Source organism: Epinephelus moara, chromosome 14 (assembly GCF_006386435.1).
Source record: "Epinephelus moara isolate mb chromosome 14, YSFRI_EMoa_1.0, whole genome shotgun sequence".
Taxonomy (NCBI): domain Eukaryota; kingdom Metazoa; phylum Chordata; class Actinopteri; order Perciformes; family Serranidae; genus Epinephelus; species Epinephelus moara.
The window spans coordinates 21,072,511-21,100,510 of NC_065519.1; the positions used below are offsets into that span (position 1 = coordinate 21,072,511).

At 41.8% G+C, this 28,000-nt stretch overlaps 1 protein-coding gene across 3 annotated transcripts; it reads right to left on the reverse strand.

The window, feature by feature from the left end:
• zfyve28 (zinc finger, FYVE domain containing 28) lies at window positions 1-27,959 on the reverse strand. 3 transcript variants are annotated; one of them, XM_050062212.1, is made up of 14 exons: window positions 27,583-27,959; window positions 11,465-11,605; window positions 7,990-8,127; window positions 7,593-7,795; window positions 7,358-7,447; window positions 6,418-6,507; window positions 6,222-6,323; window positions 4,575-6,122; window positions 4,247-4,342; window positions 3,623-3,786; window positions 3,425-3,541; window positions 2,245-2,346; window positions 2,031-2,134; window positions 1-1,913 (listed from the first exon to the last, which is right to left on the reverse strand). In XM_050062212.1, the coding sequence occupies exons 1-14, from the start codon at window positions 27,616-27,618 to the stop codon at window positions 1,782-1,784; spliced, it is 3,063 nt and encodes a 1,020-aa protein (XP_049918169.1). In that variant the 5' UTR covers window positions 27,619-27,959; the 3' UTR covers window positions 1-1,781. The 3 variants fall into 3 exon arrangements, with proteins under 3 accessions (XP_049918169.1, XP_049918168.1, XP_049918170.1); XM_050062211.1 differs by having other exon boundaries at window positions 2,245-2,349; XM_050062213.1 differs by lacking the exon at window positions 4,247-4,342 and having other exon boundaries at window positions 2,245-2,349.
• Between the last annotated feature and the right edge of the window lie 41 nt (window positions 27,960-28,000).

Sequence of the window (28,000 nt, forward strand, 5' to 3'; positions counted from 1 at the left end):
AGGAAAAAGTAATTTATTTCAATATACATCGCATTTAAAACTATATAACATTATTTGTTTGTTGAGTATTTTACACAGCTCTTATCATGGAAATGTCCTGGAATTTTACAAAATAAGACCAAGCTCTGAAACAATAATAGGATATCCCGCCCTTTAATTACTGCATGATTCCTTGTATTTTACATAAAAGAGATTATAGCTTCATACATTATTTTTGTTCTTTATAAAAGGAAAACAAAAACATACCTTTTCAAAGTGAGTTTATATGTTCTTTGATGGAAAAAAAAGACTGATCGAAGAAGAGTAGTGAGTGATTTTGATTATGTAATGCCTGAGAAACTGCTTTATGTCAGAGCAGGATGGACATGATGTGACATTTCATCGACGTTGCTCAAAGGTCCATATTTGTAGAGTGGCCACTTCAGGCCATTAAGATGTACAAACTGCGATATATTAGGAGCATGGAAGATACTTTGTATGCGGTCATTGTAATGGAAGCAGATTCAAGAGCAGAAAGGAAGTCAGTCTGTGAACAAAGTATCTGTTCTGGTCCAACAGTACCACCAGAGTCAAAGCTGGAAATAATTTAGTGTAAACCCAAATCGGCACAACTGATCTCCTCAGAAACGGCCTATATAATTACAATTTAAATAGCTAAATGCTGTGGCTAAAATGTGCAGGACCATTGCAGTTAGTAGTCACAATATTGCACTATAACGAGTTTGAGGAAGAGAAATCAATGGGCAATAATCGGCCTGTAGTCTGTAGGCCAGCACCTGAGAAGGCCTCTGGTTCAGAACACATTGTACACGACATGGTGATGAGAGCACTGAGCGAAGAGAGGTCAACTCTCCACTAGGGGGCCTTCAAGACCTGACAGTGATGACTAAGGAGTCCCTTTTATCCATCTCGGTGTGCAGCGAAGTCCCTAGAGAAAACTAAACATGCCACGGTGCAACTGTAAAAGCAGCGGGCACAGCCCATTGCCATCAAGAGGTGAACGGTCAAACTTGTTTGAACCTGGACGCCATTTCACAAAGTGATACAGAATTAAACATTCATTGCCATTAAAAGCATGAAAGAATCTCAATATAAAAGCTGTCTGTTTTTCATTTTTGCTTTACTGGGACTGGTAGCCGGGTGAAGACTGCTTTCCAGTTCCCATATAAATAGCAACTGTTTACTGAAGACATTGTAGTGTAGCTATTACCAGAATTATCCTTATTTACATGGTTATCATGACTTACATTCTTTTGAGTAATCCGAGTCCCGTGGGAGCTCTGGCACAAATGTAGGAAGCTCGCTAAAGCATAGCAAAATATGTCACAAGTCCCGTCATTTACACCTAAAGCAACAGAACAAACAAGGTGGCCTGTTTTGATTTCGTGCTGCAACCTGCTACAGACTGCTGCACAACTCCAGTTCAAAATCTCTTACTGCCTGTTCATCCCATCTCTCTCTTGCACCTCTTTTGTCAGACAGGCATTTGTGAATCATTTCTGTGTGTTGGCTGGGCACTGAAATCAAACCCTTTGGTTCCCAGTGATGCACCAGTCTCTCCGAAGCAACACAATCAGATCAAATCACCACTCGTGGCTGTGTGTCTCATCTCGCTGTTCTGCCATCTGTAACGGCCGCACTCCGAAGCCTTGCTTAGCAGGCACGATGACGACCATCAAGCTTACCAGAGCAGTGTGGCATTTGCTTTGTACACAGCTCTGGATCTGTCCGTTGCATATGCTTGTTGTGGCGAACTGTGTGCTTTCGGTGACAGTCTTGGGTTAGATGCCAGCCTTGTCGCTGTAGAAGGGCGTGACATGAAACATGTAGCAATGCGTGCAAACCCTGACAGGCTTCACCTGGCCATACCGGGGCAAAGGAGCAGAGTGGGAAGAACAGCGAGAGCAGAAGATCTGAAATGACACAGCATGTAACGTATCAGACACTATCCATATGATGCACAGTGTATGAATCATCAACTACACATTAAACTGAGAATCTGGCACACAGACTGTCACACATCATTGTACCTTTCCACAGCTTCTACAGTGATGCTTCCTCCGGATGACAGTGAACGGAGCCTTGCAAGCAATGCAGGAGTTGCAGGCTTCATCGGGGACCCAGTCTGGAGGGTCTGCACAGACACAAACAGTTAACACAAAGTAGTCCTGTCACCATCAGTACATCTGCTGCAGAGAAAACAAAATTTTAACTCTGAGTGGGTCTGTTTTTGGATTTTCTGACCTTCGAAGTGGCCCTCCCGGGCCTTGGCTGCCAATTCCGATGAGGAAATCGTCTCCTGACAGAGAGCACAGTCTTCCAGCACGGCACTACGCAGAACAGGACCTGCTGGACACCATAAAAGAAGAAACTAAAACGGGTGCATTGTGTGATTGATTGTTGTTTATGTTAAAAGCTCTGCTGCAGAGTTACGGACCAGTTAGACAATATAATGCAGACTAGCTGATGCAGGTGAAATGGCATTACATTAGTCAAGATGGGATATGATATAATAAGTATTGGTGGATTTCTCAAAGAGGTAAAAGGAGGGGGGGTAAAACAGCTGCCTTGTGCAGAAGAAAACAGCTGTGTTGTGGGCCACACAGCTAAACAATGAGCTGTAACTCACTATAGAGACAGAGCGCAACACGTCATACTCTGACAACCACGCCCACCAGAGGGGAAAACTATTAGTGCCACAATATGCATCAAGAGCTGAAATGCAAACAAAATGCCTGTAGCTAGCTAAAAACATAAGGTATCAGCATGTCAAAGGGTTATTTTAGCACCCTATGTCTAAATATTGTCAGTCTCAGTGTCCCTTTTAACCTCACTTATCTTGGAGAAATTATTATTATTATTATTATTATTGAATGTTCAGTTGCTACATACTTTGATATTTACAACTATGTAATTGAATCACCAGGTGAGATCATCATTTAAGCTAACAAAGATCAAAACCAGGCCTTACATATTATAGTTAGCTTCAACCTCTACAATTTGTCTGGCCAAACTAGCAAAATGCTTGCTGCACGTAGGCATACTGAGTGTCAGGATCCCACTGTTTCCACATATCCTTCTGCTGATGCCTCACGTTTTAATGCTTAAAAGCTCAGTTTTTCAGGTCGGTAGCTTGTAAAAACTTAGTAATGTCTGCTTGTTAGTTAGCTGACATTAACGACAAGGAGGCACCTTCACGCAATACAAAGTAAATGGAGAGTGATTAATTGTTTTCCCCTCCAGTAAGGGCGGGACTTCATGCGCTCTGTCTCTATAAAGCTCTATAAACATTGAAGAAGGTTGGGGGATAATTCTCTGTAGATTCATCACAAAGAGCGACCCCCTTGTTCTGAATTCTGTCTGTATTATGTTCATAAGAGACAATGTACTGTTACATGTTGTACACCCAAGACACGTTCCTCACCTTTCTTGTGGTTGTCGTTATCTCCCTCCTCGCACTTGGTTGCCATGACTTCAAACAGAGTCTTGAGGATGCTGCGAAGGTCACTAGCATAGTTGGTCTGTAGCTGATCAGCAACACCTGCATCATGCCAGAACACATATCAGCATGGGAGAGACAAAGATGTGGAGGCAGCGCGATCGACATTGCGAGGGATTTTACCTGATATACAAACAAAGAGACGGTGGATGAGGTCGCTGCTGCTGTGGAAGCGGGATCGGATCTTGTTCCTGGCGGCCAGCTTGGCGTTTTGCAGGGCCAGCTGGATCTCCTGATGGTCCAGGTCTTCTGACATCCCTGAGCTGGGGGTCAGACTGCTGACAGGGCTGGAGGTGACAGACAGAGCAAGATTGTCAATTTCTCCTAACAAATTGTTAAAGCACAATCTACACATTAGATTCATATTTCATCCATTGTATATTTAAATCTTTAAGTTAAAAATGATGAATAAAGCATATAAACTAATATGACAAAAATCAATTTCCCTTATAATTTACAGCAATAAGCCATTATCTTTAAATATACTGTGCAGAATGCACATGGAAATCAATACTACAACATCTAATTAAAAGTACAGCGTAAGCCAGGAGACAAATTAATGTAGTCCCCTCATGGGAAGGAGTGACTGACACTTCAATCGACTGCTGCATAAAGACTGGAAGTTACCAAAGCTATCTTTTTAGCAATCGTGCAAGGATTCAGTTTTCGGCTACTTTTTTGAGCGAGGGCAGAAAAAGACGCTCACAAATATGACAGTGACACACACTTTCATGAGTGATGAGTTACCTGGGAGTGTACGCACTGCTCGACAGACTACATGTGGTGACCGACACACTCTCACAGTCACTACCTGACACAGAGCTGAGGGGAGAGCTCTGAGAACTAAAAACAACCAAATAAAGAGTGAAAAAAAGAACAGAATAAAATGAACATACACAAACACAATGATAAAATAAAACAGGCAATAATTAAGGCAACATAAGACAAAGTGAGATGAAAGCAGCAAAATAAATAATACATGATGAATGGTTAAATAAAATGTATAATTATGTTGATGCATGATTGTGTCAAAATCACACGTCCCCCAAATGAATCAATAAAAAGGACAGCACACCTGGAGCTCCTCCTGCTGTCCTCTTTGGTGTCCTTCTTCGAGTCTTTCATTCCTGGCTTGTCCTTATCCGTCTCCTTGTCCCTTTGTCGGCCTCCACTGGCCTGCTGCCTCTTTTCATTCCTCAACTGGTGGTTGCACGGGGAGGGTCCATCCCCTCCATTGGAGCCACAGTCCTGAGCGTGAAGCTCCGGCCCTGGAGCCACGACCAGACACTTCTCACAGAGTTGGGAGTTTGACTCGTCTTCAAGCATCTCTGCAGAACAGCGGGAAGAAGGGGGAGTCAACTGGGCGAGCTCACCTTTACTGTGAGGCTCGTGACTTCGTGGTGGCAGCCGGCAAGCAGAAGACTGGATGACAGAGTTGGGGGCTGCGGTCTTACAGTGTTTGTCCAATCCCAGGGCAATGCCTAACCCAAGTCCAGTGGTCTCTGTGTTGATGGCGTCCTCATGGCCGTCCTCGCAGCTCCCACAGCAGACACAGGAGTTGAGCAGGCAGTGAGTGGCCACCAGAGGGCCGCAGGGCTCAATCTCAGAGGGAGCGGGCCGCGGCAGTAGCAGCTTGTCCACTGCCAGCTCAGTCAAGCTAGGGGAACGAGGGTTGAAGATGACCGTGGCAGACAGCTTCATCCCACCCATACGGTGGGCGATGACCTCAGCCGTTTCAGACGCTGTCCCCTCCAAACCCATATCCCACCCATTGGTATAAGGCAGAGATTCAGAGCCAGGAGCGGAAGTGCAAGGTGCGCGCTTTGCATGAGGACAGTGTGTGTTCTGGCTGCGTGGCTGTGGGCACGGCTGCTCTGACTGGGCCTCAGAGTACCAGCCATTCCTGGTAGAGTCTGGCCGCGGTCCCAGGTTACGCTGCACAGGACGGGCAGACTCTGGTGCTTTGGACGGAGAGGCAATACAACGACAGGCCTCTCTTGAAATGCTGGTGATGCTGTCTCCTGCTGCGTCCAGGTCCTCCATGAAGAAAACCTTATCCTCCTCCTCTACATAGATGCCTGTCCTTCCCTGGCTCACCACGAGCCTGCGGGGAGAGGCCTCAGTGCTAGAAGTGCCACTGGAGCCTCCTGCCTCTCCTCTGTGGGGATGGTGTGCTGGGGACTGACCCTGGCTGGGAGGCGACAGAAGGGTGGACATTTCGTCCCCCACGCGGTACACCATCATGTTGAGCTGCTCCAGTTCCTCCTCATCGTACTGCATGGAGCAGGCCAACTCGGCCTCCTCTGCCTCCTCGCACAGCATACCCTGGTCCTGCTCCTCCTCCCCCTTCTCCGTTTCCACCTCCTCCCAGCCCCTCTCCACTTCCGCCACCTCCTCCTCCTGGCTGGGACAGACAAACAGAGCCAGCTGCTCCCGCTCCGCCTCACTCTCCTTCTTGGAGGTGTCATTAGCGAGACTGCAGGATGAGTGATTCTCCTGGATTGGAGCTGGTGAGCCGTTTGTGGCCTGCCCCTGCTCTACGGAGAACTCCCCGTCCTGAGAGATACACAGGTTCCTTTCCAGTGTCATCAACTCCTCCTCAGTCAGGGTCTGCAGCAGGTCTCTGCAAAAGCATTGTAAGATAGTTGTGACATAGTGACAGAGGAAAAAAGATCATTTAAAAAGGAGTTTTTTTGTGATGTTGAATATTCATGAATTGTACCTGATTTTCTTCAATAAAGTGCGAAAAGGCCGGAAGAGCTCAGACATGTCCTCTGATTTTCGGTCAAGGTTGAGAGGTCCCTCTGAATACACAACCAGCCCACTACAGGAAAAAAATTTAAAATTCTATAAGAGGACAACAGAGAGTAGAAAACAAGGAAGTGGGCGGAAGAATGGAAAGGACAGGCAACACTTACCACACAATGGCTAGTCTGGGAATTGTAAACATCAGTGCGGGTTCATAGTCATCGATCATGTCTTGAGTGAGATAGCCCAGCTTTAGGGCCCTGGAACAACACAACAGAGGAAAACACATGATAGAAAAGTTAACCATATCATCTTCAGATATTATTTAGATTCTGGGAACCGGATGAATGTTTTAAGACTTTTTTTGATGCCATTCGGAACGAAATTTAGGAAAACTTTTACAATAACCAAAAAAAAAGAAAAAAAAAAGAACCAACATCAATTATTTAGGGTATCATTTTTAAGACTTTAGAAAGACTTATTTAAGACATTTTTTTTCGCAATCCCAATTGAGGCCTTATTTTTAGATCAATTAATTCAATACCCTTTAAGACGTTTTAAGGATCTGCGGAAACCCTGCACACAAACACATTTTTTGATACAATGACTGACAATTTGCTGAGCCTTCACACTTAACGAAAAAACATGATGATATAATGTTTGGCTTGCACACCCTTGTGCCAGGGACACGACAGCAAGAAAGAGGAGAGCCATTAAAGCATTTTTTTAAAACAAACGAGTTAGCTGCAGCTTATGTGAAACTTTCCATTTAAGTACTATTTTCACATTTTGATGGCAAAAGCAGCAACACTTGTTCAGACATCTTGATGCTACACCATCACAGCTCATCTTTACATGCTGTAGTCTCTTTACAACTGTGCATCACTCAGCGCTGTCACATTTTGTTGCTCTGATTAGTTGTGGGTCCTGCCAACTGCATCCAGAGGCATTTTCATCCACAGCCGACCGTTGATAATGCCCCTTGAAAATCAAAAAGGAACTGAACGGTTCCAGACTAATTCGCATTTGTGGTCCGGCTGTGTCAGGCTAAAAGAAGTCAGCTGTGCTCTATGGGCTGTAATTCTTCAAAATGTTCCACAGTAAACTCACCTCTCCACAGTCTCACAGAAGAGCACAATCACCTCCTGCTGTACGTAGTATTCTTTGGGAGACTTGACAGGCACCATGGCTGACACATAACTGGGAATTAAAGAAAAAGAAAGCGGGATATAATGGCATTCACAGCTTTGTTGAATGTTCTTGCACCCAAGAATCCTCGTGAGGATGATTAATGTGGATTAATATTATTGCTTCAATCGCCATTACTGTCTTAACCTTTATTTACCTGAGCTCAAACTCAGCAAAAAGGCTGTCGAAATGTCGCAATGCGTCCTTCATGCGGTCCGTGTACAGGTTGAGGTCTCTCAGGGCCTGGTCTCTGGTGATGTTGCGTACCTCCTCCAGGCTGCGAGTAAGGTCCTTAGCAAGGGGCCTCATCGCTATACTCTCTATCTCCCTGTTCATGATGATGGAACCGGCGGCCAGACACTGCACAGGAACACGTACATCATCAATCATTTCTCCTTGTATAGACATAAACTGAGAAAAGTATGCTTACAATGACACTTGACAATCAATAAATTTGTAAAGATTAAATACATAATTTTACTAATTTCATGCACGTGTGTACGACTTGTGGAGGGTTGTTTTCTTCTGGACTGATGCTGGAGGGAATACTCTACCTCAGCTCCAAACCACAGCTGCCCTGCCAAGTTGTCATGGCGAATCTCCTCGGGGAACTTGACGCAGAAGTCTCTGTTGGCCCGGTCGTTGGGAATACATTCATCCATGATCTGATTGACAATGTTCAACACATTGTCCTGCAGATGAGCACAAGAGTGACAGAAAGCAACATTGAACAAACTAGTTGGAGGCATAAACATGAGTGTTCCCGAAAAACAATTTTCTCAGTTTTAACTCTGAGTCACTAATGTTAGTTAATAACCCAGGTCTCAGCTCTTTCAGGAAGGTCGTTGTATCGCAGCATTTAAAGACCATTGATTAGGAAGTGAATGAAAACTATTTGACAAGTACATGAGACCATTATGGCCCTTGCAGTTACATTCTCCCTCAATAAAAACACGAGACTAAAGCCCGTAATTCCAGCAGTGAAAATGCAGTGTCACACACAGCAAGAGCTAATCAAGAGCTTATGTGCCGCTGGCATGTACAACAGCCATAACAATGACTTACAATGAGCCTTTCACTCAACCGCAGCTGCACTGTGCACTGTAATCTTGTCAGGCACAGCACTGCGTCTTTCTCTGCTGGCCCCGAGGAGAAAGATTAAAAAGCTTTGAGAAGGAGAGCTTAACCACTGATTCCTTTATGGCTGTGTGTGTGTCTTGGCCCGGCCTGAGTACCACCCCACTGTCTGTGAGCGTCTCCCAGCAGGGGACATCGATGATAACCTTTACTGTTGGTTCCATATCATCCAGAGGTTGTGACTTTGGCGTGATACCTGTGTCTGACAAAAGACTGGCTTCCATTTTTTCACAGCCTACCCCTCACTCCTCTCACTGTCTCTGACCTATTCTGTTCCCTCCGTCTCTCGTGTACGCCATCTAACTCAATCTTTGTCCATCTCGAATGCACACACAGTCGCTCGTCTGTTCCAGCAGGCCGCACTGTAAGAACAGCCGTGCCAACATAATATGAGCAGCACGCCAGCAACCCCCACAGTGGCCCATGAATAAGAGCTGATAGCAGCAGTGGCAGGTTCAAGTGCAAAATTTTGGCTTGAGTGCACTTGTCTTCTATTCTTGGGGCCTCGGGGCTGTGGGGTATCATGCTGCTTAATTCATACTCCGAAAAAACCCTCGAGGAAGCATGCCACTGAAAAGACTCCTCTGAACATATGAGTGCTGAGAGTTTGCTGTGAAACATTTTCACTGCAACTTGTAGGGTGACAAAGACTAATTTGAGGTACGCGCCATAGGCTGTACAAAAATAACAGACGCAGCCACCTAACGTCACCCACTGGTTTGTGGACTCCTGTTTCAAAGGGCTCCACAATGACAAATGCCCGATTGCCCAGGGGAAGTTAAATGCCATGTCGGGCTAGTAAATCTAGCAACTCACTTGCCCAAAACTTGCACTTGCAAGTGGTAAAAATAATTAAACACATTGTTTTTTCCAGAGCTGATGATCAAAGGAGTGAGCTATCTCGCTTCCTTCTCATCTCTGTCAAGAGTTGCACAAGTACTGATCGGGCACCTGTAAGAAAATGGCGGCGTGTAAAGACAAAGTTTATGAGATACAGCACAAGGGAGCATTTTAATTATCCTGGAACCAGGAGGTTAATTACGTGGCGCTAAAGGATGTGAGTGAAACTCCAACTGTGTCTATTGCCAGGTTTGCTGGAAGTTTCAGTGCAAGGTGGATAAAACTGGGTCGTTTTTCATGACAACTACCTTTAATCTTTGTTGATATTTGATAACTACAATTAAATAAAACAATTTGTGTAGTGTGGGTAGAAACTGACTTTGTGTAAGTAGATTTTTGACCCACTTGACCAACCATTCTCTAGTTTGGCATTTTGGCTGTCACCATCTTGGATTTTTGGAGCCAGACGTGACCATCTTTGGACGAGAGGGTGGAGCTGTGTAGGAGCGAGGGGTGGATCTGACTCATAAACTGTAGCGACCCCTCACAGCAGCCTGTCACTCAAAGCGGCCAGGCCCTTAATTATGCATAACTTTAAGCCTTAACAAAATTGAAGCAGTTGAGTTAAATATTTTACAGCGAAACAACATTCCCCTGAAATATGTTACTGAAACATATTTGATCAGCCCTGCATAGTTTGACAGTTTTACCGCAGTTCACAAGCAGTGAATGACACGACTGACAGCTGATTGGTTGCTTTTGGTGCACCGTGGTCGCTTGATTAACTTTGGGTGATAGCAAAATAAACATTTGAAAACTAACTAAGAAAGAGGACAAAGAGCATCGGGACAATTAAAAGAGACTGCAAAGACATATAAAAGAAAAACAAGGTGACAGACTGGTGGAGGGAAGGATGGAGGGGAGAGACACAGAACAGTCGGGGATCAAGTGATGACCTTATTAAGTGGTTCTCCCCTGTGTGCTGTGGCGGTAGGGGGAGGCTAAGGCACAACGGGCCAGATGACGACCTCCCTCCACCACCTTCAGCTCTCTCAGCGTGATGCAGCATGGCAGCCATCACTCATGCACCGCATCACCTTCTAAGCTCCTCTCCACCCTGATGACGAAAAGACCAGAACCAACCTGCACAACCTGGACCTGTATCACCACATATAATAACTGACCATACATACAATCCCAGTGTTTCGTACATTAGAGTAAAAAGGAAAAACAATCTGACCTAGTTCTTAGTAAACACCATTACCTCAGTCAAAGCTACAGCTATAAAATGCCTCTTACCCAAAGACGCCGCTCTTGAAACCATTTACTAGTAACCACATGACACACAGCCGAGCCAAGACGAGGTCTACTTATCTCTGTTTATCAGCAAAACTGCTTGATGTAAGAACCCGGCCAAGCGATGTTTACTGAGGCAACAGTCATATCACTATGCATGTATCCAGTAAGAGGTGATAAAGGTGGTGTCTATTTTTAGCTTCCAGGTTAAACCCAAAGATTCAGTCAGGTGATTATGTTAACAAAAAGAATTTAAAGTTAACAGAAGACTTGGTTCAGAGTCAGGTCAACAGTGAAACAGGATTTCTTGCTGTATTCATTCTATTAATCTGCATTAAATGTAAGTGACGGGGGATAAAATCCACCTTCGTCACTGTTTCCCAAACGCTCAATATTACACGTCCACACAGATGATAAATAACCCAAGTTTCGAAAAATCTTCCCCTTAGAAGGTGTTTCAGAAAAAAATCTCAGTTCTACAAAAATATCTGCATACTTGTAAACAGGGCCTTAATGGACGGAATGAAAAGAGGGAATGATTACAGCAAGCAAAACCTGTTTAAATGCTCATATAAGCACCTGACTTTAAATACTGGGATCCTGTTTTTAATTCTATTCCAACTGCAGGGCTATTTGTATGTATTATTAATGACAAATGAATGAAATAATAACACTAATTCACAAAGACTGACATGTATCCTTAGGGAAATGAAAGGCACAGACAGATGATGACTTTGTCGGTTTCTCCCTGCTGACCTGACAAGAGCGGAACTGGTTGACCAACAGGGTACATCTCTGAGGGTCCTTCCTGCCGTCGAGGCTGTCCAGCTCAGTGGCCACCTGATTCAGCTCTTCATCAGCATAGTAGAACTGGGCCAGAAGCTGAGGGTCCGTCCTCTGCACAGAAACACAAAAAGGGACATTAGGAGGGCATTTTTAATACTGGTATAGTACAGGAAGCAACACACAGGATTTTCAAAACAGGGCAGAAACTTAAGATTTTTCTTCTTATCAGTTAACCTGTCAATTATTTTCTCGATTAGTTCTTCAGTCGAAAAACATGTCAAAATGGTGAAAAATAAACTTCACAATGCCCTAAAGCCTAAGATGACTTGTCAAGTTTGGTCAGTCCAACAGTCGGAAACTCATAGATATTCTGTTTACTATCACAGAAGACTCGAGAAACTTGAAAATATTCTCATTTGAAAAACTGAAACCAGAGATTTGTATTCTCTTAAACAGTCCGACTCTTCTTTAAGTTACATGTAGCCTAAGCATGACATTGGAGACAGGTAAGTGAGTATCAGTTACTATTCTGGCTGTAAGACTTTTAAACCTCATCATTTTAACAAGGCAAAAATGATTATTTTGTTACTGTGTTAACAAATCCTGTGAGTCTCAGCCACAGACACACTGTCTCCACTTCATTCGAGCTGCAGTTGCTGGACTGTTAACCAAACATCACAAACCAAGCAATCAAATTTAATATATCTCTGAATATGTTTGATTTAGTGAACTTCACTCCAATCACAGCAAAGCACTGCAGAGCAAAAAGTCTGAGTGCCCTTTCCTAACTGGTTCCTAAACTGTGGACACAAACACTATCAGAGCTCCAACAGCCGTGAAATCATCTGAGCCGACCTTGCATCTCTAAACAAAATATAAACAGAGGAAATGACCACATATATAAACAAACAAGATTTATATTTGACTCTAAACAGAGTATACAGGCCAGGCCAGGACAACCTGGAAATCTACTAAACTGTGACAGATATGGACAAACTCCCCCGATGTCCTAAACCTACTAGTTGATCTCATAAGGTGAGTCAATTATTAATTTCTGCTGCAAAATTTAGTAACTGGTGTCAGGCATCAAGGAAATCCTGCAACAATACAGAGTGACGACTATAGCTTTATTCTGGTCATCAGGTCCACTAAAGGAAGGATGTGAGTGTTCATTCATTACACTAGTTTCCATGTATAGCGCTTGGGGGAATTAATGTGTACACTATTTAGAGCTCTGCATGAGTGAAATACAGTGTCAGGCATGGACAGCTGCAGCCTCCAGAAAACCAGCTTGATGCCTGGCGGTTCTCTAACTGTGGGCAAGTAAACACATGAATTACGTATTATGTCCTGCAAGCCTCCTGGTTACAGCAACACTGTGCTACTACAACACTTTGGTGTTAACAGGTGGAGTATTAGCATAGTTTCACCCACTCTGTATACACTAAACAGTGAACTCTTTTATTCACCTTCTGCTGTGGGGATATAAACTGTAATCTGCAAATAAACCACAAAGCTGAGACGGTGTGATGTAGAAAGAGCAGTCATGTCAAGGCAATAGCAACATACTTCAAATCTGTAGGGACAAAAATAAAATCAGGTAAGTAGGGCGTTGTATAGGCCAGCTTAACAACAGATTGCTCTCCCATTTGCCAAGGTAGTCTGGTGATTTATGAGCAAACACGAGGCATGGGTTATACACATTCATACACATAAACACATTTTCAACAAGTACGGGAAGGTAAATGATAAAAAATGGCATTAACCCTGACAAGAGGAGTTAACAAAGGTTAATATAGTGTGAAAGCTCCCCAGAAGAGTGGGTGTAATTAGAGAGGCTGGCCCTGGTAGAGGATTTATGTCATTATCTCCCACCGTGCTCCCCTCAGTGTGTGTGTGGTGGGGTTGAACAGCACAGCACAACAAATCACTCCACTGCTGTGTGAAGTGCACGAACAGCAACAACACACAAGGTAGGATGCATGGAAAAAATGCAAACGTTTGTGTTGCTAAGACCTATCCAAAATGAAATAATTGCAATTAAATTTCACAATAAAGATACCAATTTTTGAATCATGACACCAACAAACACTGTATGCACTCACACACACACTTCTCAGGGAGGGCTCACGTTGATCGAAAGGTTAATGGTTTTGAAAATGGCGACCGCATGCCGACGTGCATCATCACAAACCACATGGACCCACTGACGGTACAGTTTAAAAAGGACAGCATGACTGTGCAGACTGGAAGAAGGGGAGAGCTACGCCCGTAAACAGGATCGTTCTGCCTGACACACGACAACTGTCTGGAAATGCTTTTTCGCGGAGTCAAACTGAATACTGGTATTTACCAAAAACCTCTCACAGGACCTTTTCCCTTAAGTTTGCAGTGCTTCCTGTTGCGTGATGCTCTCCCCGTGGGCCCTCGCTTCTCTCTCTGAATATGATACATGGTGCTGTTCCCTCACTCTCTCTCATTAATAATGAAACAAACAGCAAGGAGAAAACACAGAGATGTAACCTACAGCTGGGGTACTTGTCGCATTATTACTGTGAAAGGGAGCAAAAACATATTTTATATTTTAAAGGTTATTTGGAGGACTGAGACATGCCACGAAATTATACTAAAGATGGGGAGGGATATATTTTGACATCCTTTATTTTTTGTGAATGTCATGCTTTTTGGGGTGTTAACACAGTTGCAATATTTAAAATAGCAAGTATGGTCCTTTACTGTGAAATATTTGTGTTTTCATATGCCCAGAAGTAAATCTGAGCTGACCTAGAGTGTGTTACAGAACAGCAACGCTGGATTAGAGCAAACTGGCACTTATTTTCTTGCTCAAGGACACTCCAGTAGGGCCGATATCTGTCGACATAAAACCCAGTTTGTACCACGGAGCAAAATCAATATTATTCCTGCACATTATGTTCATGTGTGTGAATTTTAACATCTGTGGCATGTCATGTTTACTGAATAAATTGGAGGGGGAAAGCATCTAATCCAAACTAGAACAGGCAGCTGAGTCTATATTACAGCAGGCAAATATAGTTAGTATTTCACACTCTTCTCAAGTGTTCTTTGTTAACAAGGTCACACACATGCTCGATATATAAATAATCTGTGAAGAATGGGAATAGGCAGCCACAGTGTTATGGCAAGACAAAAAATAATCAGCAGGCTGTAAATAGTAATTGTCATCATTGTATTGGCGTTGCTACAACAGAAATACATTTAAGTGTGTTTCTGTGAATGTGTAGGCTTATGGAAAATGAACACAAAGGAAATCTTAATTAGACAAGAAAACAAACAAATTCACCATAAAAAATTGGGTGTTTATCATAACATGCAAATTTAATCTCCTTATAGTGAGACAGGCAATGATATCACCAGATTTGACTGGACTTCATACAACAATGAGCGAGTCTATGATATAAATGTCATGATGACCAAACAGGAAACAGGAGTGGGAGACAGTGAAAGACCTTTTTCTAGCACAGGCACAGCACGGCCCACAGACTGGTGGCATTCATTTTGAGATTTCTGGAGCATATAGGCCGACGCTGACAGAGGAAGAAAAGAAGTATTTGAGACAGACGCCATCCTATAGCCTCCTCCTGCTGCATTCCTCACACAAGAGGGAACATTCCTACAGTATTGCATCAAGGGGGAAAAGTCAAAGGGAGGCAATGTTCAAGACGGGTAGATGTACTTTTAGATAGGCGGCGACACTTGAGCTGCTCTGTCAATACGTTTGGAATAATCATTGATATCATTATCATTAATGATAAGAACAAAAAGGTATGAAAAGAGAAAGTCAGAATGGGTTGAAATAGAGTGAACCAAACAAACTACTGAGATCAGGAAGAGATTAGTTGTTACTACATATTTGCACCTAGTATTGTAATTGTCAGGTTTAACCGTTACCAGAGACAGTTAAGAAACAAGAGTCTGTTCACTCCAATGGGAGAAGTGAACGTGAGCACACATTATAACCGATTCTTTCGCCCCATCATAACTGAAGTAAATATTGGACCCATTTACGAGCCACATAACTTCCAAACATTTTGACACAAAATTTACATTTTTCAGACTAACATGTAAGGAGAAAATAAACTTTGTTTGAGACCCGTCTCTTTCACAGCAGCACACTCTTGAAAGATCTGGCAACAAGTGATTTGATCTTGTTCTTAGCTGATTCCAGATATTAAGCTAGCCGATAAAACAAGCAGCAAAATAAGGTGCAAAAATCAATATACTGTAGTATTTTTCATTTTCATATGCCCGTCAAGGACAAAAGAGTACAGAAAGTACTGTATTGTCTACTTATCACCTGAAATAGAGACATATTTTAGTGCACTGTTTGGCTGTAATACGAGAATTTGTGAACAGGAAGTGAGCACCTTACTGTAAAAACACAGGGAAAAAAAACTGAAAAACTGACCAACACAGATCAAACGGTAAAAATAGGCAGCGCTGATCAAATATGAAGAAAGATTGTGTTACTGCGTTGCCTATTTTTCTCAAAAAATGTTTTTAAAAACATATTTCAGCTTACCATTAAACTATAGTTCAAGATTGTTTGTTATTCGCCAGCTGCCATAATGTTTCCTGTGTCAAAACAGCTAAGCTCACATTACGTCACCCACTAGCAGGAGCGTTTATTGGTACAGTGTGGTGCATTGCATTCTGGTAGTTTTAGATTTTCTGCCTCTTAAGCAAAAGCAAATTCCAAAGCCCTTTTCCTCCATTTTCTCTGGTTATGCAGCATCAATGCCAAAAGCAGTTGCAGATCTTTTTATTGCATAGACAGTCCAGTTTTATGAAAAGTCTGAAATACTTCTTCAAATACAAATATTTCTCCATGTGTGCATATATAAATAAAATAAAGTCAAACTTGTCATTTACAAAAGATTAGCGGTAGGGTTGCAACGGTAGAGATTTTCATGGTATGAAAACCATCTATGAAAATATTGCAGTTTCACAGTATTACAGAATCATTATTATTCTCAGTCACAATGACCCTTAAAGGAATTAAATCAGAAGTTTTTTTAATTATTATTTTTTGGCTTTTTTTGATAGGACAGTCTAAGTGCTAAAGAGGGAGAGAAACGACATGCAGCAAGGGGCTGCAGGCTGGAATCAAGCCCACAGCTGCTGCGGCAAGGAAGTTGCCCCTGCACATGGGATGCCTGCTCTACCCACTAAGCCAGTGGGCACTCCAGAGAGGTTATTTTTGGTTGAACAAACGTTATGTTACTAAGATTAAAACTTAAAACCATTTTTTAAATGGAAGTATGTGTAAAAAGTCTCCCTGCTGAAAATAACAAAAAGAAAGTTGGGATTCTCCATCCATTTTTTTTATTAATACCATAAGCAAATGTACACGGTATGATAACGGTCAATTTTAATATCATAGTATACCTTGAAACCAGTATCTCTGCAACCATTATTGGCAGTTGAGTTAGTACACTGTTTGGCCTCCCAGTTGATTGCTTTTGATTTGACACCAGATGTTTCTTGGCGACTCATTTATACATTACAAAGGTCTTTACTAGCTAAACTAGCTTTCTAACAGCTGGCTCAACCAAATCTTGGGTCACGGCAAAAGTGAAAGCAACATCTGATCAAATTCAGCTCAGTTAACACCTCTAGCTAACAGTCCCTGAGAGATGGGGCAATACAAGTGATAAACTACAGACTAATCCTTTGTTCGTAAGTAAAATTTAAAACCTTGAAGGTAATATTTACTCTGTTACATGGACGATGAGTCAGTGGTGATGTGAGACAAAAAAAAGGCAAGCTGTCTGGTTACATAACATAGATTGGCACAGAGTAAAGTATTGGCCTTTGAGTAAATGCTTAAAAAAGATGCGGCCTTACAGTAACTTGCAACTATTAAAACAAACAAAAAAAAAAAATATGCAGCTATATATACCTCCAGACTGAGAAAAAAAAATGTGGTGACAAAAAAGAAAAAAAATGACTAGGAACAATCAAATTAAGGAGCTGGAAAATAACACCTTCTTTTAAGGCTTTAACAAAAACTAAGTGTGTGAACACCCGGGGATCGGACTCCTGAACTTGCCAGTTGTGTCATCATCACCAATGACAGCTCTACCTTGCGCAAGTGAGGAAATGATTCAGCAGATTCGGCTCCTGTCCCCTGTGGCGTGCCACTCTCCTGTTATACTCCTGCTGTCAGTTGTCCTGGGTGCCCTCTCTTTGAGATGACTCAAAAACTCTACCCACCGCGGTCACAAACCCATCATTTCAGACTATTAGGCTCCCATAACTTTACCCAGAGTGACAATTACTGTTAAGCCCCCTCAATCACATCGTTTCACAGTGACTCAGTGAAATTTCTGTCCCTTTTGTTTAACATTAAATCAATAACAGGCGTTGACAGTTCGGCTCTTATTGAAGCGTGTTACTGAGAGTTGCCTGCTGCTGTACCATCAACATTTTCATCAGCCAGCTCGCTCCTTGAGCGGCTGATGCTGGGCTTAATTTCTATTCAGACTGTGCGGATGATGGAGGCCGTCAGGCTAATGCTTCATGAATGTCCATAGCATCGGTGCGTGCACATTGAGCCCACTTAAGGGACTTATGAGAAACCTTGCCTCTGCCCTCCATACTCTATTCCAGGCTCAATTTGCTGCCTTCTGGCTGCCATCCAAGGATCAGAGGCAAATATTGTAGGGGGGGAAACCAGTTCACTCTGCTTCATCCAGTCAGTTGGCAGACTGGCAAAAAAGCAGCCGGATACAGTTCATCACCTTATTTATTATTCAGGACTCAGCATAAAAGCCCTGGCAAGAGCGAGCCAATCGCTTTGGTAACAAACAAGGCATTTCCTAAACCATTATTTATATTAAGTTTGGCAGAATAAAAAGTATAACCTTTCTAAGAATGCAGTGTTACGCTGAAGTACAGTCAGTTGTGTTGAGTCATTCCTTTCATGTTCAGCTCACAGGCATTTCTTTCTTCACCTCTGTGTTGCTTTCTGCAGCTTCGGAGTTATTGATGGTGACTTTACAGGCATGAACTCAAACTGTCTTCAAATTGCTCACATTTTAAGACAGTTTCAGATTTTCTATTAAATAAATGTGCAATTAAATTAATGGCACTAATCACAGACTGCTGAGGAGTATGTCTGCACTAACCATCTGAAAGTTAGATCCACAGCAGACCGCACATTTCCCTTTATTGACTCAATATATTCAGAGTGGTCTGCCCATCTGCACTGACGGCATAATCTGTGTGCTTGTCTCCTCTCAGAGGGCTGCCCTAATCTGGCATTTGGACTAAGCAATGACCTGTGCATGTGCCTGGCACATGGTCTAGCATGACAGGCCGAGGTGACACAGGGGGGCGCAGAGGATTTAGGTGGCTACAAGTCTTGTCCAGGAACCCCTGATGGTAATGTGGTGACATGTGGGGACACCCCTCTTCCTCGCAACTGCAGTGAAGTTCTTATGCAAGAAATAATCTGGTTATACAATCAAGTACTGGCTGTTAAATTGAGGCTACAGAGGGGTAGGTGAATTTTAGATGTACAAAATCAACAACCTGACATTTTTCATGGAGTGTGCTAAAGAGATGGCAAGATTTGTGGAGATGCCTCCTGTCTAAATACAAAAACACCTGCAACAGTGAAATACTGGCATGCCAAACATTTAAGAATGAAACTCAAACAAACCCATCTATGCCCTGTCATGATTCCTCCCTGCAATTTTGACCCACATCCCCACTTCACTGCTGAGGATGTGCATGACTCATAGTCAGGCTAATTCTATCCACATACCTTTCATTGTTATAAGCAGTGACTGAGAGCTGGCATTGCCCCGGCTGTCCCAAATTACACTCAATGACAGCTGTGGACAGCAACAGTACGTGTGTGAGTAAACACACATCTGTGACTGCTGTCTGTGGAGATTAAATGAATGCAAGTCAACATGCAAAAACAAAAACAAAAAATTAAAAAAATCAAAAATAACAAACAAGTGGCACTAATCTGTTTGCATCTTTCCACATGGCATGAACACGGTAATCTGTACCATCTTTCCTTCATTAAAAAAGCAAATTTAAAAATACTATGCATCAGTCAGACATTACTGACTTCACTTTTGTCTCTCCTCTCTGGCACATGAAAACTATAGGATGATGACAGACATATTTTACTATACATGTGTTGAATACATGCAATTTTCTCTTAAAAATATGAGTTAAAATATAAAATCTTGTTTGATTTTATCAGTTCTTCAGGATTTTTTATCATCCCGGCACTAGAATCCAGTGAGAAGAAACACTAGAGCTGCTAAAGAGAGACATCCTCTCATTTTATCTCCTGCCAACTGTATCTGAGGCCAAAATCTAATCCCAAAAAATACAGGCCCACTGTTCTCCTCCTTTCCCTCCCATTCTCCCCTGCTGATAAGACACAGCCCAAAGCAGGAGGGTGGCATTTCATTTGCTGGCTCTTCCCAGAACAATCAGACTCATAATATAGACAAAGGGCACCTTGAATGCATGCTTTATGTTTATCATCAGTGACAATGAAGAGGGGAATTTAAAAAGCCTTTGATCAGAGAGGGTGCCCATTATTACCATTAAGAAATTGGATGTAGAAATGAGTGCAGCCTCTCAGTCCATACTGGCGCAATCTGATTCTCCCTGGTACCCTTAAATCTCACTCTTCTTCCACAGCTATTTTCTTTCAATCATCGCTTCCCCACACCTTGGACAGTGGGCTCTGATTCCCCAATCCTGCAATGAATTTAAAAAGGCCTTCAATCGCCTGGGCTGTCTCGATCTGCACTAGGGTCAGCTCTCTAAATCCCGGCAGCTGACACCAAATCAATTACCGCATGGCTGGTGGGTAAGCAGAATGGGACGTCTACAAAGAACTCCAGAAACAAGGCTAAATATGAAGCCATGCTAGCCACTGCTCAGCAGTTTGCCAGTCATCCCTCTTCCATCAACTCTGTGCCAACAGTGCAGAATCAACTTTGCAAAGACAAGCCTCTAATCGCTTCACCTGCTCTCAGTTCTCCCACCTGCATGTCTGCAATATTCACAAACAAACCAGGGTAGTGATAAATGACAAGTGAAGGGCAAACTAGAAGCTGAGGTAAATCACGTAACCAACAGCAGAACCTTCTACAGCCAGACAGGGCAAAAGAGTACAAGCGACCAAATATCTGTCAAGTACTGCTAAATATTTTCATTGGTGGCACTGGTGAGCCTGACATTTGGCAGGTCTGTCTGCTTGTGTAGCATTTTTTCCCCACCCACATTCTGCCAAGACCCGCCTCTACTCTGCATCTGATTGGCTCTGACTCAAATATTCTTCTTTGCTGAATGTGGGTGGGGGAAAAAACTGCACCTTGTACTCCTCCTTGAGTGACATCACAACTTCTTAACATACCAGTAGTTCAAGATAAGGAGAACTACTGACCCTACCCATAACACCTGTTCCAAGCCCTGAAAGGCCCATGATTCACCAGTTGCTGAGAACTGTGACAAAACATGTTTAAAGAAGAAGAGTCATGCTCTGATGGAAATATACATGAGAGGTATTCATCTACAGTTTTATATTTTTGTACAAGATTATTTATTAATTGGGAAAAAGCACCTAAATTTACTTATAGTAATTTAAAGTTTAAGTATAAACTGAGTTAATGGGTATTTAAGAGGAGCAGTGCAAAGGATTAGGTTATTTTCAAGTCATAAAATTGTGAAAAGTGCCCATGTCTGATGCCCATGATGTCTTCAAATCACTTATTTTGTCTGACAAACAGTCCAAAATAAAAGGATATTCAAATTACAATTAACAAAAGAAGCAGGAAATGCTCACATTTAATATGCTTGGACATTTTCGGTTGATTAACCAACAGAAACGATCTGCACAGATAATGAAAACTTGCCAATTAGTTTTCTGTCGTTTTGGAAATTGTTTCAGCTCTAAGTGGTAGGTAGATAAATTTATGGGTTTTTTTTTTAGATGTTTACAATCCAAAAAAAATCTAAATTTCAAATGTATTTAAAAGTTAATCATCAACTGAATTTATGGGTTATCAATTTAAAGGCAATGTAAACCTAAAATATGTCTTGGTGCTTGTTTTCAATCGCACTGTCGCAGATTTTTAAAAACCAAATAGGAAAAAAAAATCCATGACCCTGCCTCCACCTCCACACCTTCTAGTTGTTTTTTAATTCGACATATAGAGCTATTACTACTGTTTTAACCATGTGTCATAACCACCTCTTCATAGATGAACATTTCTTTTCAAAGTCAAATTCAACTGCTGCATTTTAAGTAGGGCCCACACAGCTGGCAGCAGAAGGAAAACTGGCTCCTGAGTGGATGGTAAGTACAAAAAAAAAGTGTTGCTTTGTCAAAAACATCAGCTGTCAACATGTCGAGTTTTCTTTCTGACAGTGAAGACAGACATCTCGAAGGCATCTTTTATGGTGGCGTGACAATGATTTATGACCATGATAAATACTTACGTGCCTCATTGTGTTTTATTAACATGTGTACAAATGATTTCGCAACATTGGTTTGATGAGATTTTACCTTGAACTATTGAATACATATCAGTTAAACATTTATTTTGAGCTGAAATAAATAGGCCAACAACAACTGTAATGACTGATACATTTACAAGTATTTTTTTTAAAACACAAATCCAAAAACGATAAATATTTGCTGGGTTTTTTTGTTTGGTCTTCTAGGATAGCAAATTGAATACATTGAGTTTTGGACTGCTGCTCTACGAAAAGAAGACATTTGAATGTGCCAGCTTGGACTTTAGGGAACTGTGATGGGCATTTTCATCAATTTTGTGGCTGACAATGATTAATTATTTGATCAATCAAGAAATGAATCGACAGGTTGATAATGGAAATAATGATTGGCCCTAATTAGGGCTGTAAATATAGTCTTATTGGATTGGTGTGCATTATATTGCACATGCTTTCTGTGTTCACTACCAGTATGGATTTAATGAAACTAGATATTATACTTTCACTGTAATACAACAGTGGCAAAAGACAGTTAAATCTAATGCTTTTTAAAACACCTTTTAACCAAATTTTGGACCATTTTTTGAGCAAATCATGTTTTACTTATTTAAGTATCGCAAGTAAGCATTGCAGGTAGGAAGTACGTACAGGTGTTATGTATGAATATGGTTATTAGAGTGAGTTAAGCTGATCTACATTTTGAGCAAGTATGAAGTAAAATGAGATTTGTAACATCAGAAATGTGGACTTTTACATAGAAAGACTTCACTTATTTTCGCAAAAATAAATGAAAATTTGTGTAAATGAAACTAGATAAAATGTTTGTCAGTCAAGTTTAAGGCTATTAAATGACTTTTAAGGCCTTATACAATTGAATTTAAGAAATTTTAAGACTTTATAAGGACCTGCAGACCCCCTGTGAAATTGCTTTCTTATTTTATCATATATGAAAGATAAAGCTTCGTAACAAGAATGTTACACACAAATATTATTATTCAAATCCTGAGGAAATTAGCTTTTGAAGCTATATATTCATGCTACACTAAATTAATAAATTAATGTGTTTGTTAATACTTTTGACATAAAATCATGTGAAAAAACAAAACAAAACTGGAATTGGTCAAATAAATAAAAAAGGTGTATTTAGAAAGTTACACTAAAAACTACTTATAAATTAAAGCACTTTTCTTATGGCCAAGCCTGTTAAGATGACCATTTTATCTGATTATATTCTTCTAAAATTGAGGTCGCAAAAATCAGCGACCTGTCAGATGTTTGATCACCTTATCACAGTAGTCAGGAATGATTGGCACTATCATGTTCATACACTTGTGAACAGGCTCCATTGTTACACACTGATATGTGTTTGACATTTCGATAAGGAGGAGCGCAGAAAGTATCAGCTACCCATGCACTACACAGTCCGGTGGGGAGAGGGGAGGGAGTGAGAGGCAAATTAGTAGCATTCTGTAGATGGAGGTGAGAGCACCCGGCCTGGTGCGAGCTGTGAGCCCGTCACACTGACAGATGAGGTGGTGTGGAGCTGAAGGTCAGCTCCTGAATGCCTGATGGAATAACAACCACGAGAGGAACACAGGCTCCAGAGGAAGTGTACAGCTTTAGCCTCCTGACATCTCTCTCTCTAGCCACCAGTCACTGTCACAAGTTTGCAGCTGATGAATGAGAGGTAAAGAGACAGTGGCCATTTTGGCTGCTCAGAAACCTGAGCCAGGTCTTCTCTTTGTTTGGGACTGTAGGGATGTGTGCTGAGGCAGATTTTTATGAATACTTCTCCCCAGAGTTCACCCTTTCCAAAGCCTCTTAACCAATGTAAAACTTTTCCCTGCAGAATGTTCAGTCAAAGTTCAACTAATGAGCAGCCACACAATACCTAAAGCAAGCGGTAAGATTTCCTTTGTAGATATTTGGGGGAATAAAGTTTCACTATTCACACAAAAACCAGCTAAACCAGTTCACAGGCTCCGTAGGAATGTGGAAAATATCCTTACTTTGGGTGGGCTGACGATTAAAGCCTTTCCCCTACAGCCTTACAGAAGAGCAGGACAATCCACTCTTAGACATTCATCTTTTTCTCCAGAAGTTGGCACTTTGATGACAGAGTCAGGCACAATAGACAGGTACATTATGTCCTGCACAGAGCCGCACACCACTCTCCAATACACTGGGAAGGGATTGTGTAGCAGGGGCAAAAGAAAGTCCTCCTCAGTGGGACTTATCTGGTGAGGTAAAGAGCAGCCCTGGAAATATCAATAGCTGCGCTTCAGTCAAGGGAACATGCTGATTCAACACTTTTCTGTCTCTAGGAGAACATAGTTCAATAATAAACGGCTTACTGTTGATGCAAAATGACAATGCTCTGCGGTGTTCAACTATAAATGCCAGAATATGTGGGTTGGGCACAGATTTTAATTACCCCAGAAATATTTTCTCTCTGTGCAAAAGAGACTTGGTGTAGCTGTAGCTGCTGTTCAGGAGAGGGAGCATAAAGTGATCTGAACCCTCCTTTCATTACTGTTGTCTTTTCATACTGATTGGCATAATTACAGAGGCTCTTAGCGCCTTTCTCTTCACTCCTTTGAGGCAGAACTGATCATTTAAAACCCACAGACTTATGTGTAATTCTCTTAATTCCTACCATGGCTCTGATTTGGCAGAAAAGGCACTGATGTAATAGCTCAGCACTTCAGAGTCAGGAGTCATTCATGAATGTGACAATACTCTGGTGAACCCCGACACTTAGGCCTAACCTCAACAATGAACCGCCGAAATGCTGTGACAGCAAACGTGGTCACACAAAGAAAAGAGGAGTGACGCAGGTGTGTGTGTGCGGTGAGGAGCAGGTGGATAATATATAATCACAGGCATTTCATTTAATCCCAGTCTGACATTACTGTTGCAAAACTCCCAATTACTGCTACTGTTTGACATTGAAACGCAGTTGTCTTCTACTATCAGAGAGACTGACTTGTCAATTTAGACAGGCTATTAGAAATACATGCTGGCAAGCCTTTTAAAGGTCCAGTGCGGAGGATTTAGAGGGATGTCTAGGCAGTAATACAATATACTGAAATAAATATGGTTTCTTTAGTGTACAAACACCGGAAAATAAGAATCGCTGTGTTTTCAAGAATGAGCCATTTATATCTACATAGGTATGGGATCCTTGTCCATGGAGTCTACCATGTTACACCGCCATGTTTCTACAGTAACCTAGACAAACCTAACACTGGCTCTTTTTGGACAGGAAGAAACCTCTGCGTATAATTTAGCTCTCGGTAAAAACCTCCTGTACGACTGGATCTTAGTTATCAGAGAAAAAAGTTGAGCTCACGTTAGCAGGTGCCGGGCTAGCTGCCTGTCTGTGACGAGCCGAACAGCCTTAGAGAATTGTGAAACAGCTTTATTCCATGTTTTTACCAGTTTTATTCACCTGGTCTGTTTGTTTTGGAGAGTTAGAGACCTCTGCGAATAATTCTGCTCCCCGTAAAAACCTACTGAACAATCAACACTGAGGGAATTCTAACCGGGAGAAGTTTCAGATGGCTGCAATCTGCAATCCCACTACTAGATGCCACTAAATCTCCCTAAAAGTAAAGCTAACACAATTTAATTTTCTATGCCAAGAAACACAACAATACATCACAGTCACCAATTTGTTTAAGAGGCTGTCTGTGTTACATTTTCCTCTGCTTCTATCAGTACAAAAATCAGCTTTTGAGACTAATCTACAGCAGTTATGATACATGATGAGCTTTTATGTGCCGCTCTTATGCCAATATACTAAAAGAATGCATTAATAAACACTGGTGTGTGGACCAAAGAAGACGACTTTACACCTTCAGCCTCTTTATCAAAAGTCAAGATTTTTAATTGAGTACAAAAAGTTGGAGGAATTCAACATTTTTAAATTTCCATGTTTTTATATAAATGCTCCGCTGTTGATAATAATAACCTTTTGTACACCCTCCTCCAGGAGAGGCTGCATTAAAATACTGTGTAGTACAAGTGGTGTGCGTCATTTCCCAAAAGTGGTTTTCAATAGAATATTTGCTGAGTCTCACCAGTAAACAGAAAACTTTTCGTAAAGCATATGAATAATTGGGGCGAGGAAATGATGAGTGCATACATGCTGGAAACCCACGTCAAACATCACAACATGCAAAGCTCAGTCAGAATTCTCAAGAAGTCCATTAGGGTAGGAGTTCCTCAATCCAACTTATGCACAAAATCTCTGACTGTTTACTGCTTGAGTGAAATGCTGTTTGATGATACAGCATTAAAAAGTACACTGAAGCTTTGTGTGTGTGCAAGTCATCACATCAAGTGGCTTGCTTTACAATTCCTCCTCCTAAAACCTGAAAGTTACAAGAATTCCCTCCCTGGAGAAATATTCACCTCCACTCAAACTAAAAAAGTGCTGCAGCTGGCATATATTAAACTGTTCATTTAACAAGGCGATCAAGCCTTCAATACTTCCTCTGCTGTGTCAGGCATGTTTCCACACTCTGAGCTTGGTTTAAAGATTCACAGCACATCCATTATGAGCTCACCCCAGAGGTGATGATTTTGCCTGCGAATGACATGTCCCGGGCCTGAGCGGCGTTTGATTTGTTTCGCTTTTAACAATAATTCATCCAGTTTGGAGTGATGTCTACAATCAGCAAACAAAGCAAACCTATTCAGATGCAACGGAGCTGAAACAATTAGACATTTATCTAAACATTTAGAGAAAAAAATAAACATTTTTGATCATCAATTAGTCATTTTTCAAGCTTGAATGCCAAACATTTTACCCAGTTTCAGCTTCACGGCTGAGAGGGTTTTCTTTGTCTGATGTGATGGTAAATTTGATGTATTTGTGCTGTGGACTGTTTCCAGACAAAACAAGCAATGATAGTACCTCACTTTAGGCATTTTTTTTACTGTTTATACCTAATAAATAATAAAATAACTAAGAATATAACCTGCAAACTAATAGATAATGAAAACAATAATTGCTTGCAGCCCTAAAATGCTATAAACTATTTACTTTTCTATCAAAATGCCACTTCTTATTTTGTAAAATGACATTATCGCTATTTATAGTATTACTCTTTTATTATTACTTTATAATAACTGCTGCTATTGTTGTTGCTACTGTACCATTATGGTTTTACAATGAATTTTTGACTTTAATACCAAAAGAAAATCACTTCAACAATGTCTAAAATTAATGACAATGCCATCTGAAGGCAGCAGTCAGTATAATTCAGTGTACATTATTAGGCTGTAACATTATTAGCCCTACATAGCGCTTGAAAACAAAGGCATCAACATCATCATCAACAACAACAACAACAACAAAGGGATAGGTGCTGGTTAACACAGTGTAACATCAGGAGCACAGGCTAACGTTAGCAGATGTGTGGCACTGTATGAAGTGATCAGTCTCGCGAGCCACACTGCTCGGCTGTTGTGCTAGCTATCTCCAAAGCTAAGCATAAAAAATGACTGACTGCGGAGCTGACACAGCGTGGGGGTGCAAGATAACTTACCTTGGGCTTATACAGCCACTTTCGGAAGCGGTTCATCGTTACCTCGCCACCTTCCTTTGTCACCAACCCCTCCTCTCCTCTCCTGTACCTGTGTGTCTGACACTATCAGCGGCGGGCTGCTAAGCTAGCTCGGGCTGCTGGGTTCCCAAACGCTAAATGTACCAAACACAATGTACGGTAAGTTGTCCTGAACGTTACAACGCGGCTGTGGAAGCGCATAAAGGAGATGTTCGACAACAACGACTTATTTCCATCTTCCCTGAATCTCGAGGTTGGCTGCCTGTCTCCCCCGCCCGGCCACTTTCCAAGTCCCGACGATACAGACGAGCGGAGCACCGACGGCTCTGCTGTTCTCTGCCCCTCTAACGTTACTTGATGACAGTCACGTTGACAACATTCACCTCCCACTTTCCTAGGA